Source organism: Archocentrus centrarchus, chromosome 5 (genome assembly GCF_007364275.1).
Source record: "Archocentrus centrarchus isolate MPI-CPG fArcCen1 chromosome 5, fArcCen1, whole genome shotgun sequence".
NCBI classification, from domain to species: Eukaryota; Metazoa; Chordata; class Actinopteri; order Cichliformes; family Cichlidae; genus Archocentrus; species Archocentrus centrarchus.
The window spans coordinates 25740239-25756814 of record NC_044350.1 but is presented as its reverse complement, the minus strand read 5'-3'; the positions used below and the strand labels follow the sequence as shown (position 1 = coordinate 25756814).

Below are 16576 nucleotides of genomic sequence, written 5' to 3'. Positions count from 1 at the left end.
ATTAAACATGTCACTTTCCAGCTTACAAGGTACTGTAAAAAATATAATAAAAACAGAGATAACAAACATGGCAGGTTGTGATATTAATCAAAGCTACCATTGACTACTTTTTTAACATAATGATTTGTTATAAATGACAAAGACATGACATTCATCAGAAAATATTTTAGTAACAGTACCTCCAAATCATCAGTCTATATGATTTTTGTAACTACATCATTATAGTAATACAGAACAAAGTATGACATGATAGTACAGTATGGCACTAATCAGATTATTTGTTGTGTTAAAGTATAAGTAATGAAATTAAAAAAAAAATACTGAGTTTTTTTTTTTTTTTAAATAGTAGCGCAGCCTACATCGATCAAAGGATGAGTTACTAGCGATTATTCTTATAATAAAAAGCAACATACTTGAGACAAATTAAATGGAAAGACACTATAAAAAAATACACTGTAGCAACATAGTATGAAAGTCAAACTCAGCTGCTCATTAATATCAGCTCCTTGCCCACTACCTACAACAGTGCCCCTGCATGTATTTCAAATAAATCTAATAAATACAAATAGTATAACAGTGTTTGAAGGGGCATCTGTTCAAAAAAAAGAAATGATAAAACTCTGGTTATGTACAAGACTATCTCAGTTATTATGATAAAATGTGGATGATGCCACAAGCAGATCAGTTAATTGGATGAAACCACCATGTCCAGTTCTTTAACTCCTTCCTGGCTAGAGGTGAGGCCGCAGCTTCCTGAAAGGGGGCTATCAGAGAAATGGCTGGCAGACCTGGGCACTGCAGCTGGAGAAGAAGGGGCCTGGGCTAGACCTGGCTTCTTAGGGGGGATTGGTGGAGGGTTGCCCCGCTCTGCCCTGGGTATGGTGGGTGATTTTATGCCCTGGGGAATTATCCCCGCAGCCCTTGCAAGGACTGGAGACAAGGGTGCTGCCAGGCTGCGGTAGTCTGTACCGAAGGGTGAGTTGTTCTGTGTGGGGAGCTTTGCTGTAACACTTTGCTGGCCAGTGGTGAAACGTGACAAGACTTGAGTAACTGTGCTGCGAGCAATCTGCTTGACCGGGCTGCCCTCTGGGGAGGAGGTGACTGTCACAGGAGAGTGGTCTTTCGGCGAGAGAGGAAGAGTAGGCTGTACAGCCTGGGACTGCGGCTCTGGGTCAGTGGTACCCTGGAATTTATGACGAGCAGCATGGAAACGCTGATTGATCCCAGCTTGGTAGGGAGACTGAAAGCTTCCAGGGTTTGGACTGCCTGGTGGCCGTTTGGCAAGAACAGGTGAGGTGCCGGGGGAGGAACAAGGAAGCGTGGGGGAAACAGCAGTGGAGGAGGAAAATGATGTTTGGGTCTGAATCTGAGGAGTTTCATTCCCATTCTGTGGGCCATGATGCCCGTTAATCTCTATCGGACAATGGTGACCATTTGGCTGTGCAGCTGGCTGGTCTCTGTCCTCCTCTTCAACCTTAATAGACTCTACTAATGACTTTCCTGGAGGAATTTTTATGGCCCACTCTTTTCCTCCTGCCTCCACTGAAGCTGTGATGGATCCTCTAGTTTCTTTCACTGTGTTCACTTCCTCCAGCTTCCTCTTGAGCTCCTCTACCTGATCACAAGAAAAAGAAAAAGAAGATGCATTTTTTTTTTCTTTTGCAGAAATGTGACTCTGCACTAAGATTCTCCTACTGTAGTAAGATTACATAAAATAATATTAGAAAATTTGCAAAATGTGCATCCTCCATAGTAATGAATGTGTCCAAACCTGTTGTTGTAGCTGACAACAATGAGCTTCTTCCTTCTTCAAACGTGAGCGGAGCTGTTCACGCTCTGTGTCAAACTCAGCCAGCTGCTCCTCCACCCTTGCCTCCATCCTCAAAGCTTTTGTCCTCTCATCTTCCAGTTCTTTTCTCAGGGACTGACAAGTCTCCTTTTCCTACATCAGAAAAAGTCAGTGAAGCAGCAACAGAAAAAACACTGCGCAAAAAAATTAAAGGAACACTTTTTAATCAGAGTGCAGCATCAAGTTAAATAAACTTCAGGGATAGCGAGCTGGTCAGTTAAGTAGCAGAGGGGTTGTTAATTGGTTTCAGTTGCTTTGGTGTTAAGAAAATTAACAACAGGTGCACTAAAGGGGCAACAATGAGACAATCCCCAAAGCAGGAATGGTTTTACAGGTGGAGGCCACTGACAGTTTTTCCCTCCTCATCTTTTCTGACTGTTTTTTCACTAGTTTTGCACAGGCAGTCAAACTCCTACAGGATGGCACAACAACATGTGCCATTGCCAGAAGGTTTGCTGTATGTCCCAACACAGTCTCAAGAGTACGGAGGAAATTCCGGCAAAGTTGGACATGGCTGCAGAAGGTCCTTAACACACCAGCAGGACTGGTTCATTTGTGTAAAGAGGAACAGGATGAGCACTGCCAGAGCCCTACAAAATGACCTCCAGCAGGCCAACAATCAGAAACAGAAGGTGGCCTGAGGGCCTGACATCTTCTTGTGGGCCCTGTGCCTGGCAGTGTGGAGCCCGACAAGAATTTGCCATTGAATACCAGAATTCGCAGGTCCACCACTGGCACTTTGTGCTTTTCACAGATGAGACCAGGTTCACCTTGAGCACATGTGACAGATGTGAAAGGGTCTGGAGGAGCTCTGGAGAATATTATGCTGCCTGTAACATCATTCAGCATGGTGGTAGGTCAGTGAAGGCCTGGGGAGGCATATCCATGGAGGCAATGGCACCCTGACGGCCATTAAGTATCAGGATGAAATCCTTGAACCCATTGTCAGACCCTACACTGGTCCAGTGGGTCCTGGGTTTCTCCTGGTGCACGTCCCTATCCGGCCTCATGTGTTGAGAGTATGCCACATGAAGGCCCACACTCACCTGAACAAAATCCAATAGAACACCTCTGGGACATCTGATGCCACCAGGTTGCACCTCACTGTCCAGGAGCAGTGATGCTCTGGTCCAGTAGATCCCCCAGGACACCATATATGTCTTACTAGGAACATACCCCAATGTTGTCAGGCATGCACACAAGCATGTGGGGGCCATACAAACTACTGAGTACCATTTTGAATTGCTGCAATGAAATTTCGGCAAAATTTTGCATATTTTTTACACTTTGACTTCAGAAGTCTTTGAATTCAGCCCTCTGTAGGTTAATCATTTCATTTCCATCAAACATCCTATGTGGCATCCTTCCATTCCTAACACACTACCCAATCTATAACAGTATAGATATCCAGCATGACTTTTTTCCCCCACTGAGATCTGATGTTTTCAAAGTATTCCTTCAATTTTTTGAGCACTATACAACAAAGCCTAACAAAATCTAAGCATGAAGAGGAGCTATGCCTAGATGGGATTCTAAACATCTTTATACCTTTTCAAGTTTACGGCCCAGCTCAGTTAGTCGGTGTCCCTCCTCCAGAGCTCTGGAACTGGCCCACTTGCACTCTTTGGCCAAAGCACAGGAGAGCTGTTTGTGCTGAGCCCGTTCTTCTTCTAGCTGGTCAGTAATGCGCCGCTGTTCTTTTTCCAGACGGCGAACCTGGCTCCTCTCAAATTCCAGCTTACAACACAGAGAAAAACATGTTAATTACCTCTGCTGCTTTAGATGTACTATGGCTATTAAAAAATCTGGAAATTACTGACTGACTCTTCATTTACTGATTTTGTATATAGTCCATTTTGGACATTTATTGTGAAATCTGTGACATTATCAATGAGCGGGCACCTGCTGTTGTAAGCGCTCCCTCTCCTTTTCCAGGATGTAAGTGACATCATCTCCCTCTGCTGTATCCTCTGCATGCTTCCTCTTTTCCTCCTCAAGGTCTGCAATGACCTGAAAAAAAAAAACAAACACAACAGGGAGACAGAGTTTTAGAAACAAAATTGTTTCACATGAGTTGGCCTGCTTGACATTAAAATGAATAATGATTATTTTAAAAACACTATGATCACTACAGTGTAAGCAGAGCTGCCAATGGCAGCAAAGTTAAACAAATGACTCCCTAGTGTGTGCAGCACCTCCCTAGTGGGCCTTGGAGGTACTGCAGATGAGAAGACCATGAGAAAGATATTTCACAAAAAATTAAATGTTTTTGATGCATCTTAAGTTACAAATATAAATATAAAATATTTGATTGAATATTTGCATTATAAAAAGTAATCGGAACTCGTAAAAATATATATTTAAAAATCTCTGTACTTTACTGGCTACTTTATCACTTATGTTTTCTTTATGGACCATTATGAGGATTATTTTTTAACTTTTCTTTTTCCCAATTGATTTTTTTCCCCCAAATCTCCATCAGGAACCACTCAATTCTGGCTCTCCTGATTAAAAAAAGACACATCCACTCACCCTTCTGTGCCTGCTTTCAGCTGCAGCCAGCTGGGCCAGCATCTTCTCCTGCATTCTCCTGCAGTGGCTTACCACCAGTTTGAGAACCACTAGAGGGTTGGAGGTGGAGGAAGAACAGCCAGCCTCCTTGTTCTGGCCCCCCACAGCCTCACTGTCTCTCTGCAAGGCCTGGAAGGGGTCACTGAGGTTGTACCTTCCATAGCGCTCCTGAATGAATAGCTCTTTACGCTGGGCCTGAAGAGAAAACCAGAGAAGAGTCAGCCCTTTTCTACAGTTTGTAACTGGGCTGGAGCATGTTTATAATTTTTCTGGCTTCTTAGGCTTAACTGAATGTCAGCTATTACTGCCTTTTTAGCATGAGTGCAAAGAAACTTGCTACACATATTCCAGAGCCTGATATACAGTATGTATATATATATAATATGCAAACGTCTTGATTCACACCTCATTTCTTTATATATTGCTTCCAAAGACAGACTTTCTTGTAATTTTGTTTTGAGCAATAGTTCTCCAGCCTTTCCCTAGGTTCTGAACATTTTCAGAAGAATTATTATTTGTTTGTTAAGCCACTTAAAATTGTCCTATGAATCATTCATGTGTGAAAAAGGCACCTAACTCAAGGGATGAACCAGTATTGTATCTACATTTACAGACTTAACAAAGAATCTTTTAAATTGTACCTTTAGGAACTTTTGTTACTACCAGCCCATAAGAAAACCAAAAATTGTTCATATTTGTTTAGCAGAAGCTACAAAAAGGTCAAAGATAACACAGTTTTATAGGCATAAAATTGCATTTTTGCACCAAGGTGACTCTCACAGAGCTATTAGCAGTCTTGTCTTAATGGCAGGGTGGCTATCGAGAAGACATTTTTAAGCAAGGGAAATAGGAAGAAAAGGCTGAGGGTCAGTGGAAACAGGTCTTATGAGTGCTAAATCCAAATTTGAAATTTTTGAGTTAAATTGTTGTCAAGATGTACGATTGAGGTCAGAAGAGAAGTCAGTCGGTGGTGTTGGGGACTGTGAACACAGAAAAGTACCAGCAGGTTATAAGCCACCATGCAATCCCATCGGAAAAGTACCTGATTGGCAGCAACATCAGTTTTTAGCACAACAATGATCCCAAACACAGTGCCAGTGCAGTAAAAGCATACCTGGATGGAAAAACACTCAATGCAACATTATCAGTCATGGATTGACCTCCCCAAAGATCTCCAGGTTTCTTGAAGGAGCTTTGGGTGTCCTTCAAGAAACCTGGCGATCTATTCCTGACGACTACGTGAAGAAATTACAAGAAAGCTGCCTAAAAGAATTTAGGCTGTGTTAAAGAATAAAGGCGGTAGTTATGTGTAGTAAATAACAGCTTTGTCTCTGGATGCATTTTACCTTGTTGAAATTAGCATCAAACTTCCTCTGAACCAGACAACACTCTCAGAAACCTCCTTCCCTCTAACTCAAAATTCCACTCCTGTAAGTGTCTGTAAAACAGATCTCTTACCCTAGTTGCAATTCATTTAAGCAGACAGCATCAGTCTTCTGAAATCCCCAGCACTGTTTGTGATTATGAAATGATTTAAATAGTTATAATCTCTGGCAGCTGTTAACACGTTGCTGTCTCTTCACGTCTACGAAAAGAGGAAATCAAATGCTTTCGGCACACCATGATTATCATCTCTAATACTGATGGCGAAGATGTAAATAAGCAGTAGTTATGGGATGGGGAAAAAGAGAGAAAGGACACGTACAAAGAAAAACATAAAAAATGCTAGCAGGAGGAAAGAGCAACAGATGGTGTGTGTCTGTCTGTGTTTAGCAGGACAGCTGCTCTAGACTGGGCCTGGGCCTTGGCCAAGGCAGACCTGTTCTGTTTAACTCATGACAAAGGAGGGATGATAGCAGTGAGACATTTCAGGTTTAGAAGATGCCTTTAGGCTTGCCCTGAAGAGATGCTGCAAAGAGAGGGAGAGAGAAAAAGAGAGTGAAAGAGAGAGAGAGAGAGCGCAGAGGGCTGTAGCAGAGCTGGCAGTGTCTTAGTGAGGTTTCAACAAAAGAGGATAAAGAGATTAGAGAGAACAGGATCCGCTTTGGCACGGTGAGGAAAGAGCTCCTGATGACTGATACCAAGATTACTCAAAAAAGTTTAAAGTGTTGTCAGAAGTGTGGACAGGCCTGCAGAGCAATATTCATCCATTCTTTTACAAAGCCTGTGAGAAAAGCAAAATAAGTAACTATTTGTCCCCAGCTTAAAATCCCTGGACCTTACTGCAGTTCAGGGCCATTCATTAGGGATTAATGTGGTATTAAAACCCTACTGTGGCCAAATATACCTAACTGTTAGTCTCCAAACCTCTAAACAAGAACTTGTAGAGATAGATTAGCCATCATGGTGGACAACTACTGAGCTTAGTAAGTTGCCTTTTACATCAATGCAACATTGTTTTTCTCAGGCAGTATAAAACTGATACACAAGTGCCATTAGTACTGGTGGGAACATAAAAATGGAATTTCACATGATGAGACAGATGTGTGCAAATCAATTGAGAAGAAAACGAGCAAATAAGGTGAAAAATACTGAAATCCTTTACAAAAAATAACTATTTTTATTAAGTTCCTCAAACTCATTCTACCCAGCTGTTTCCAGAAAAACACTGGGAGTGCTCGCAAATGGCTTCAGACAGAAAATCAGAGCTCAAACAATATTTCCAGAGAGATCAGAAGCGTTTGGTTGTCATTTTCTCTATCTTCAATGTTGGCTCATCTGGCACAAAGAGAGGAGGACAAGGCTGGGAGGCTTCATGGCTGTTATTTGATCCAGTCCGCTGAGGACGGTGTGAAGGCGGATCAAACAGAATGGGGGGTGAAACAGGAAAACACGGGTTGCCCAAGAGAATTCAAAAATGCCTCTCAAATGTGGGCATTATCGAGAGCCCAATCACCATTTAGAAACTCAGAAGCTGACTTTTGTGCAATGCAGGATGTCTATTCTGTTGCTCTTGTACTCACTACGTTATAGGGAGCATATGGTGTTTATACTGGGGCTAAAAATAACATCACCATCACCTAATTTTGAAGAGAAGTGTCTAAAGAGAAATCTGTCTGCAGAGCTGGCCTACAGCCCACTGCTGTTCCCGTCAGTGACGGTCTGCTTGATGTGTCACTTTACAGTCAAAGACTAAAAAAAGCTTATATGAGTTTCCATTCTTGGCTACGTCAGCGATATAAAATGAAACTTCAGAAAAAAAAAAAGACTCGATTTATAAATCATTCCTTACAGAGGAGAAATAATTTTTACAACATATAAATAACTAAAAAAATATTGTTGTTTTATTCATTTTTTTCTATTTATTCAGTCTGCACAGTGTACATTTTAACATACGTAAATAACTGGCTTTTAAACTGTCGGGATTTTTAAAAAATTCACCGGACCCCCATTACACAAATGTTTACTCATAAACATAGACCGTGCTTCTTTCTCTCCTTCTCCTTTCCCTCCACAGCCCTGCAGCGCAGGGACAGATGTGCACTTCCTCAGCACAGAGAGAGGCTGTTTTCCTCTGCATCGCTTCTCCACTGTTGCAAAGGGAGAAAAAAAAACTTTCTGATGCTACTTCATACTTAGCGCCCAGACCTACCAGAGTATCATACTGTACATGTACAACACCCATAACCATTCAGGGCATGGTTGTTATGCATCACAGTTTAGTTTCATTATTCATGCCTTTGTCTGCTGGCTACAGTTGCTGGCAACCTGTGTGTGCTTTTTCTTGGGAAGCTGTCTTTTTGCCACGGCTACACTGGTTCAAATCCAGCTTATCTTTTGCTGACATATGCCTCAAGTCTTTCTGCTACGCAATGTTAGCAACAAGATTGGTAAAATACAAGATTATAAATGGATTTTCTACTCTAGAGTCCTATATATACTCATTAGTATTCTATGCTAAGGAAAAGGATATCCAAAAACTGCTATCTATCACTGCTGATAAAGTGCAAACTATTTTACATTAACTGATACTGCATCTAATCAGCTGATGCATCAATGACCAACAAACAAAACTGCTCTTTTCTATTTCAGCACCTAAACACAGCACAAGGTAAAGCTTTTGAAGCAGTTTCATTTGGAAGCTCTACTCAGCCACACCATGTGAAGCCGACAGTTAATTAAAGGCTCATTTCCATATTTGAGTCCCTTTTGAACTTAAAGACTCATATTCCTTTCCCCAAACCAAAGGGACTACTGGATCACTGCAGGGTTTTGTGTGCCAAATATAAGCATTGCCAGAGACTCACTTCCTTTTGAAAGCCACAGTGTGAGCAGCTGCAAAAGTGAGTCACAAGGGGAAAAATGCAGCAGATAGTTAGAATGCCACTGATAGTTCTGCGTAATTAAATATAGAGCACCACAGAAGAAACACACCATTAGTCTCACATCCTGTACTTGCTGTACAATAGAATATCCTGGAGAAAATCACTGATAAGAGGTTTTAAAAACACAGAGACAGTAGACAACAGATGAGAACTCGACAGTTTTTGTACTTTTAAAAGAAAATAAGTGAACAGTTTATCATGCATGTGATACAGTTTATCTGTGCTTATCTGTATCCCTCTTATTACTATGCTGAATTGTGCTAAAGCTAAGCATCTCGCACATGACAGTGACAGTGTAGCACATGAGTTAAAACCAGCACGAGTGGCCTTACTTCTCTAATTTCTGCAGGTGGACCTGCAAATGTTTACAGAGAGCACTGAATACAAACTATTCAAATACAAATACAAAGTATTAGACAAACTCAAACTCAATTTTTATGGGGAATAAAATTTTGTTGCAATCTATCCACAGTGGTCAACCAAAACCACAAATGTCAACCTCACTGAGGTGCTAAAGGTAAAATCAGAGAATTAAATGCGGGTGAACTTGGATTATCTGCATATAATGTTTTTTATGACAGTCCCGTCAACTGGCAGTTGCAATATTTTACCGGACAGACAAACAATGCCATTCATAAATCCATGCTGCAACAACAATGGAAGAATTATGGGGTAGTATTTCACTGATAGTAATCTACTTTCTTGTTAGGGCAAGACCAAAGATTCCAGGTTTTAACAGCAGAAAGGTATGAACTTGTGTTTTCACTTTAGCTAACTCATTTAGAGAAAAACAGGCATCTTGCAGTGCAGAGTGATTAAAAATCCTAACTGCACAAGACTGGAATTAAAGGCTGAGTAACTTTTTTTTTTTCTTTGAAAAAATAGTTTTCATTTATTTACCTGTAAGTCAGTGATCACACACTTATAAAACTGTCTCACTGGACCAATAGAAGGGATGAATGAGTTAAGAATTTGTGTAGATGGAACCATGAGAGAAGCACGGCCATATTCACTTCAAGCTCCCTCCAGTTAAGGCCAATGTTTATTTGTTCACTCCTACTCTTGCTCACAGTGAGTCACCAGGCACCTAGTGTGCTGTAACTCTTCTTGCCTTAGATGGCCAGATCCTTGGGGAGATGTAGGAATGTGGTCTAGACACAACACATGAACATTCAGTAGTGGGCTCTCTTAGATGGCTGCTCTGCAGTCCACTGGCTGCCCTCTCCCAAGTTTGTTCTTTCAATTGCATATTTTAAACCAAGAAAATGACTTGGATTAACATTCCAAGTGTGTAATGGCTTTAAGATGCAAAAGTTACTGGCAAAAATAAAGTATGCAAAATTGCAAAAAAAAAAAAAAAATTTTAAAATGGCAAAGCCATCTTCTGCAGAAATGTACCATCAAAAAGTTGCTTAAACCACTGCTTATCTTACATTTGTGGTTTTGCGTCACTGTAACATTTTAATACTTTTTTTTTTCAAATATCTAAATAAAGGACATTGTATCCTTAAAGTACAATAAATAGTCACAGAAAGCACGTGGGCCTCATGATACAGCAACAGACACAGGATGAGGGAAAATAGCCTGTCAATCCTTTAACTGAAACGCAGCATTAATCCTGCCAACATAAGGCATATTAAGGTCAGAGCTGGTGGCTGTGTGTTGAACTCACAGTTTAAACTATGCAATGGCTAGCTCAAAGAGCATTTATGTGCACCATTCACTGATTCATCTATTCACTCCAGCTCATGGTATCACTAAACAATGCCCAAAAGGATTTACTCCATTCTCTGTAGAATTTGTCTAATTTAATCTGAGTAGTTCTCACATACACGCAACTCTTTACTTGGGTTGGCACTTGGGTACATTAACCAGTGAATAATCCACGTGCTGCTGTTTTGAAAGCTGATTCCTTGCAAAAAAGCCCTTTTCGTCTCACATTTCCCTACCAGCTAGCTTGCTGGAGGTGTACTGTTGTCCACATTCCCAATTTAATTCTGCTGCTTTTCTGATTAGTCTCTCTGGACAAACTCCAACTCCATGTTCTAGGACTGCAGCAGCCAGTGGTGTCTTTATTCTGTTCTTGAAATCAACTACAAAGTGGAAAGTAACTCGAACAGAACCAGTTGGAGAACTTTTGAAGTGCTGCTCCAATGATATTTTGATGAGAAGTGATGCAAAAGAATGTTCACTTTACGCTTAATAGGCTGAGATACTGGGTGGGTGCATTGGGATCTGGTTTAAAGCAGTATATCTGTCTGAACCATCCTTTTCTGCTGCTATTTTTCCTTTAAATTTGTAAAAACAGAGCAACAACAACACAGGACATGGACATACAACAAAGAAAATAGGACAAGCCAAAACAAACAAGACAGAAGAAGGATAGACAGTGGGCTATTGGGATGTAAATCAATGTAGTGCATACTACACAGGGTTCTAGCCAGCAGGTGATCGCCCAGCGCTGCGACTTGCTGAGCGTTTCAGCAGTTAGCTACCGGAACGGGTCGCTATCGTAACAGTTAGCTAGCAATGTGGCCATTAGCATGGTAAACTAAAGGAGACAGCTTTTGAGAAAGTTCCAGACTCTGAAACTCTCTCATCCTGAGCCTGAGATCTGTGGACTAAAAGATCTCTTAAAAAATCAGCTAAAAACTCACCTTTTTAAACTTGCTTTTGGGGAACTTTTTGTCTTTATGTTTTTAATATTTTTAATATTTTGCTATATAAATAAAATTTTACTTTAGTTTTCTTTACTTTACTTCGATCCCGCCAAGGCTGCAAGCCTAGCAGACGCGGTCCAAGACAGTGGGATTAATTTGTGGGATAAGAGACTCACTGCAGAGCAGCTCATTATATCACTCCATTATTTACTTGTCATAAAGTACTTGCTCATGCTAATCAGCTTATGCTAATCTGATAAAAGCTGTAATGTTTAAAGATCCTTCAGGTAAAGCTTGAACTGAAAATGCATCTAAATATCTTTGTTCACGATCTAATGCGGATCAAGTTCTCACATCCAATTTTTTTCTCATTCATCCTTATACCACAAGCTTGTCACACCCTAATTAGGTATCTGTAGGTTTGAAAAGTAGTTATTATAATTGGGTTACAGTTGCATTATCTCTGAATGAAAATCTTTAATGCGGGGAGCTAGCTTCCATATCACTACAAAAGAAGTCTAAAGTTCAAAGTTGATGATCCGTGATTCAGAGAACACCAATATCCAAATTAAAGGGTAAATACACTAGTTTGAAATAAATCAAAATGATCCTTTAAACAGACATGTAGACAAACAACAATGACTGCATACAGCAGTGAGATATATCTTTGAGATATTTCTATGGATAAATTAATTACTGCCATCGCTGCAGAATTCATCCTGAACACATTCACTGTCCAAACAACAAGTGTTGAAAAGACATTTTTTAATTCTCAGATTTGAATGTTTCACGTTAAAAAGACATTCTGTGCAGGGAATTTCTAATATCACAACTATGTTCCTAAATCTAATGATGGATACCTTTAGGGCTTCAATGACGAGATCCCGGGCTTCCAGTTCTCCCTCCAGGATGCTGAAAAGCATCAGCAACTCTTGCTTGTTCAAACTCTCCATGTTTAGTTTGGACTGTGAAAGCAAGCCATAAAAAAAGAAAGCTTATTTTTTATGTTCTTTATTGCAATTTATACAGTTAAGCTGCACTGTAAGTATTAATCTTGCTTCTCAACTTTTCCCACAACAATACAGCAGTTTCTCAGTCTTTTAATCCATCTTCAAACAAAGTTTTCCAATTTCCCAAATCAGACATGCAGACAGTCACCTGATCTAGCCCACTGATTTATGAGCTTTCTGTGGATATGTAGTTATTATCTTGGGACAGAGTAATTGTAAATAGCAGACTGAGTGTGCAAAATATACACAAAACCTTTTTTCTCTTGTATTTGAAGAAAGCAGACAGGTTAGTTTGGGTATAGCTTAAAGGTATACTTTGTGTCTCTAGTAAAGTGTGCTAAATATTTAGCAACAGCACAATTTACAACACAATGTTCATGTTTGTAAGGTTCCTCACACACATGGCAACAGTGCAAGCAGACGTGTTGATTAGATGCACAGAGATCTCAGAAGACCGTAGCTGACTGATAATCTGCAAGTAACTTAACTTTGACGTGTTGAAGATAATATCACTTTGTCCTCCAGCTGTGCTTTCTCGTCATAATTGGGCATTATGACAGTTTGTTATTTTCTGTTGTTAAAGTTCTGTGGTCTCTTTGTAGTGTCTCTGCTATCACAGCTGTGTTGGTACTGCTGACAAGCCCTGCGGTGTCCACATCTCAAACATCCAACCACGTTCTGCCCAAGTGAATGCATGCAGGCCCCTCTTTGAAATGAGATCAAAGCTGTTGATGGCACTACACTGAGGATCCTTTATAGACTAGAATCATCGTGTGGGACGTCTGGGATGGATGATCACTCTACTTAATGATAGAGATGCAAGCTCAAGCTTGAATAACTGAAATATTCTTTCTATTAAGTGGCTAAAGCAACAGAAAAATCTCCCTCTCTGCTGTCACCAGACCGTGATCAACACCTGAACTACCATCTGCTCTGATCCAAGCACTATGGTGGTCACCATAACTTTCCATATCATGAAGTCATAAGGCTGATCTCTGAGCATACTGATAGATAGAAACCCACGGGGTCTTTCATTTTTTAGCAAAAAAAAAGCTATAACATTTTACAGTCTTCTATAGCACAAGTAGCGCAGAAACCCAAAAACGAATAGTATTCTTAAAACCTTAGCATTTGCATGATGCCTAACATGAAAACAAGTATGCAGAAGCTGGAATGAAACGACCCTGCTGAACTGCATCTACAGTCTACAGCAGTGTCCTCTCACAAAGAAGGCACAGTGTTTTAGTTCTGCCGTTAGCAGCACTCATGGCCTGTGGCTTAACCACAAGGGTAAAAAGCTAATTAAACTACAGCACACACATCTCCCTCGATTTTGGTTTACAGGCCTGCTTGCTAATTTCACAGGCCACGATAATCACTGTGAGAAGTGTGTTCACTATGTTATGAGAACAGTCTGGACCAGCAGGAGCCTACATGTGCCACCGTACTTTTTTAGATCCTCAACATTTAAAAATTGTTCTACCTAATCCCCCTGGGCTAGAGTTGGTAATTATTAGGGTATACAAACAAAGAGTGGTAGCATGGGAAATGCAAATATTCCCACAAGTTCTCCTCGCTCTACTTCCAATGACGAAAGCCCTGTGTCCATAATCTTTTTATCTGTGGTTGTTTTAAGCCAGGTCAGCCATGTGCCTCATCTGCAACACTGTAAACTCATTAAAAACACACATGAGCAAGGAGGCCGTTGTTTTGTGGGTAGCTTCTTGTGACTCTGTATATAGTATCCATCCATTCATCCATTTTCTTCTGCTTATTTGAGGGGCAAAAGAAAAAACTCCTTCACTCTAGTTCAGCGAAAGCCCCTTATATATATTTCCTTTTTTTTTTTTTTTTTTTTTTGTTTTTGGTCCAAGAAGAATGTGTAGGCTCCCAAATCCCTATTGGATCACAACAACAGTTATACTGACACTATCAAAAGTATGTCAGACAGTAATTTATTTTACTTGAAACTATACAAAACCTTATCAAAAATCACTCAACCTCATTTTCCAGATGGTTTGATACTTAAAAAAAGATAAAAGTTGTGCATAAATTCATGTATCAAACTGAAGCCACACATTTTAACATGAACAGCTGAGGGTAAGTAAAGCCTGAGAGGTCTCTTGAATTTCCTGCAGCATGTCTATATAATAAATTGGATTTGTTAGTCAACCTAATTCCTGCACAGGCCACTTTGCTTCCTTCCTCACTCAGCTTCCTCCCTACTTGCTCTGATGAAGCCTAGTTTTAAAGTGATCACTTAAGAAGTAAAGTAACTGTTATAAAGCCGGTGTGTGTTCTTTCTCTTATATTAATGGTCGTTTAACAACTGAAGCCACTGGAAGAGAAAGCACCAGTATCAAAGATCAGTCGGTCATCTGAACCTCAAGATGATGATGACGAGCTGAAAAGTAGTTCTTTTAAGGAAAAAAAATTAGTCTAAAAGTATTTTTCACAAACAAAAACACGTAAAACACATTTTAATGTCAAACGGTTCGGCCTGTAGCCCTGACCACTAAAGCTTAATCCTTTTTTTCTTTCTTCTTCCCTTTTCCTCTACTTTGAACCAAAAGTCTCGGTGCAAAACTGCAAAGTATGATGCATAACTTCATACCGCAAACACAGAAAACGCTGTCAGTGGAACTTCTTACCTTCATGTGGCCCTCTGAGGTCTTTGAGAACTCCAGCATGAACTTTTCTCCTGTCAGAAGATTTGTTTCACTTGATTTGCGTCTTCTGATCCCGTCGCAGCGGAACACTGGACGCTAAGTTGTGCCCTGAACGACAGTCGAGCTAGCCAATAGGTGTGAACGGGCCTGAGCGTCGACCAATGAGAGTCGAGGTTCTGCGGGAATGGGCAGACTCGCCACTCACCGCTTCTTGGATTTTGGTTGGACTTCTTTGTTTAGTATTTCTCGAGTTCTTCTTCTGTCTTTTCTGAGGAGTCTCTTACAATCATCTAAACTATGTGAACGTCTGTACACGTGGTTTGCTTAACGAAATGTTAGAAAGTGACTTATGCTTTACTTTTCTCGCATATTGCACGTTTGTGTGGAATATGGTTTTGTTTTCCTCTCCTCGCAATAATCGTGTAATATTTCCTTAGTAAATTGTAAGCATTGATGTGGTTCCGCTTATAGTGTAATAGTCATATTATATACTTCAAAATATATAGAATGCACGTCTTTACTTAAGTATTGTAATACCATAGTAGGGTAAGCAAACTCTTCTAGTGCAAGTCCAGTATTCACAATTAAAAGTACGAATAAACATTGATAGTGCAACACACTTAGTACACTCTAGAGGGGGCTATTCTGCAGAATGGGTTGACGTATTGGACTGAAAATTCTGAGTATGTGCAGCACTGTAGCAAAAACCAAATATCCTATTAAAGCACATAATAATCCCTTTAGCAGGCATTATTAAAAAAAAAATCACAGCCCAGGCAAACATTTAAATACTGACCATTTTAAACCAATAAAGGTATTAAAAAGCAGACAGTATACTTCATATACTTTATATACATTCACAGCCCACTTTGTTATTTACACCTGGCTAGTTGTTTTCTGAAGTGTCTTAATTCTTTGTGGCATAGATTCAACAACAGCTGGAAAAATTGCTCATAGATATTTCGGTCCATGTTGGGTGGACAGCATCATGCAGTTGCTGCAGATTCGTCAAAGTTACTAACAGTGCAGACTAAATAAGCCTGAACCACGGATACAAGGCAGGATTGTTTACGCCAAATTCTGAGCCTACCATCGAAACGTTGCAGCAGAAATCAAGACTCATCAGGTAACACATCTTCTGCTGTCCAATTCTGGTGAGACGATGCGAACTGCAGTCTTAGTTTCCTGTTCTTAGCTGACAGGTGCACCTGGTATGGTCCTCTGCTTTAAGGTTCGATGTGTTGTGTGTTCAGAGATGCTCTTCTGCATGCAATAGTTGCAACGAGTGGTGATTGAGTTACTGTTGCCTTGGCTACCTTATTATTATGTATTTTAAGCTATCGGAATATTATTGAACTGTAACCAGAATTTTTGTTGTTGATTGGTCAAGAATGAACAATAAAAAATGACTAGTTCCTGTATTGTTTGGTTGTTGAATCTACCTAATGCGTCAACATTTACAATTTGAGTGTGCTCTTAATTTGACGTGTAA

General features: G+C 40.2%; 1 protein-coding gene across 1 annotated transcript; it reads right to left on the bottom strand.

The window, feature by feature from the left end:
* Positions 1 to 22: 22 nt before the first annotated feature.
* Positions 23 to 15191, bottom strand: LOC115780385 (CTTNBP2 N-terminal-like protein). The gene is made up of 7 exons (XM_030729546.1): positions 15067 to 15191; positions 12266 to 12370; positions 4382 to 4615; positions 3752 to 3859; positions 3398 to 3586; positions 1772 to 1942; positions 23 to 1615 (listed from the first exon to the last, which is right to left on the bottom strand). Exons 1-7 carry the CDS (start codon positions 15103 to 15105, stop codon positions 686 to 688), a joined length of 1776 nt encoding a protein of 591 aa, XP_030585406.1. The 5' UTR covers positions 15106 to 15191; the 3' UTR covers positions 23 to 685.
* Between the last annotated feature and the right edge of the window lie 1385 nt (positions 15192 to 16576).

Coding starts and splice junctions, on each gene's coding strand:
- LOC115780385 (XM_030729546.1), bottom strand. CDS start 15,105: ATGCTGGAGTTCTCAAAGACCTCAGAGGGCCACATGAAG. Junction 12,371..15,066: donor CCTCAGAGGGCCACATGAAG/GTAAGAAGTTCC, acceptor TTGCTTTCACAG/TCCAAACTAAACATGGAGAG. Junction 3,587..3,751: donor GGGAGCGCTTACAACAGCAG/GTGCCCGCTCAT, acceptor CTGTGTTGTAAG/CTGGAATTTGAGAGGAGCCA.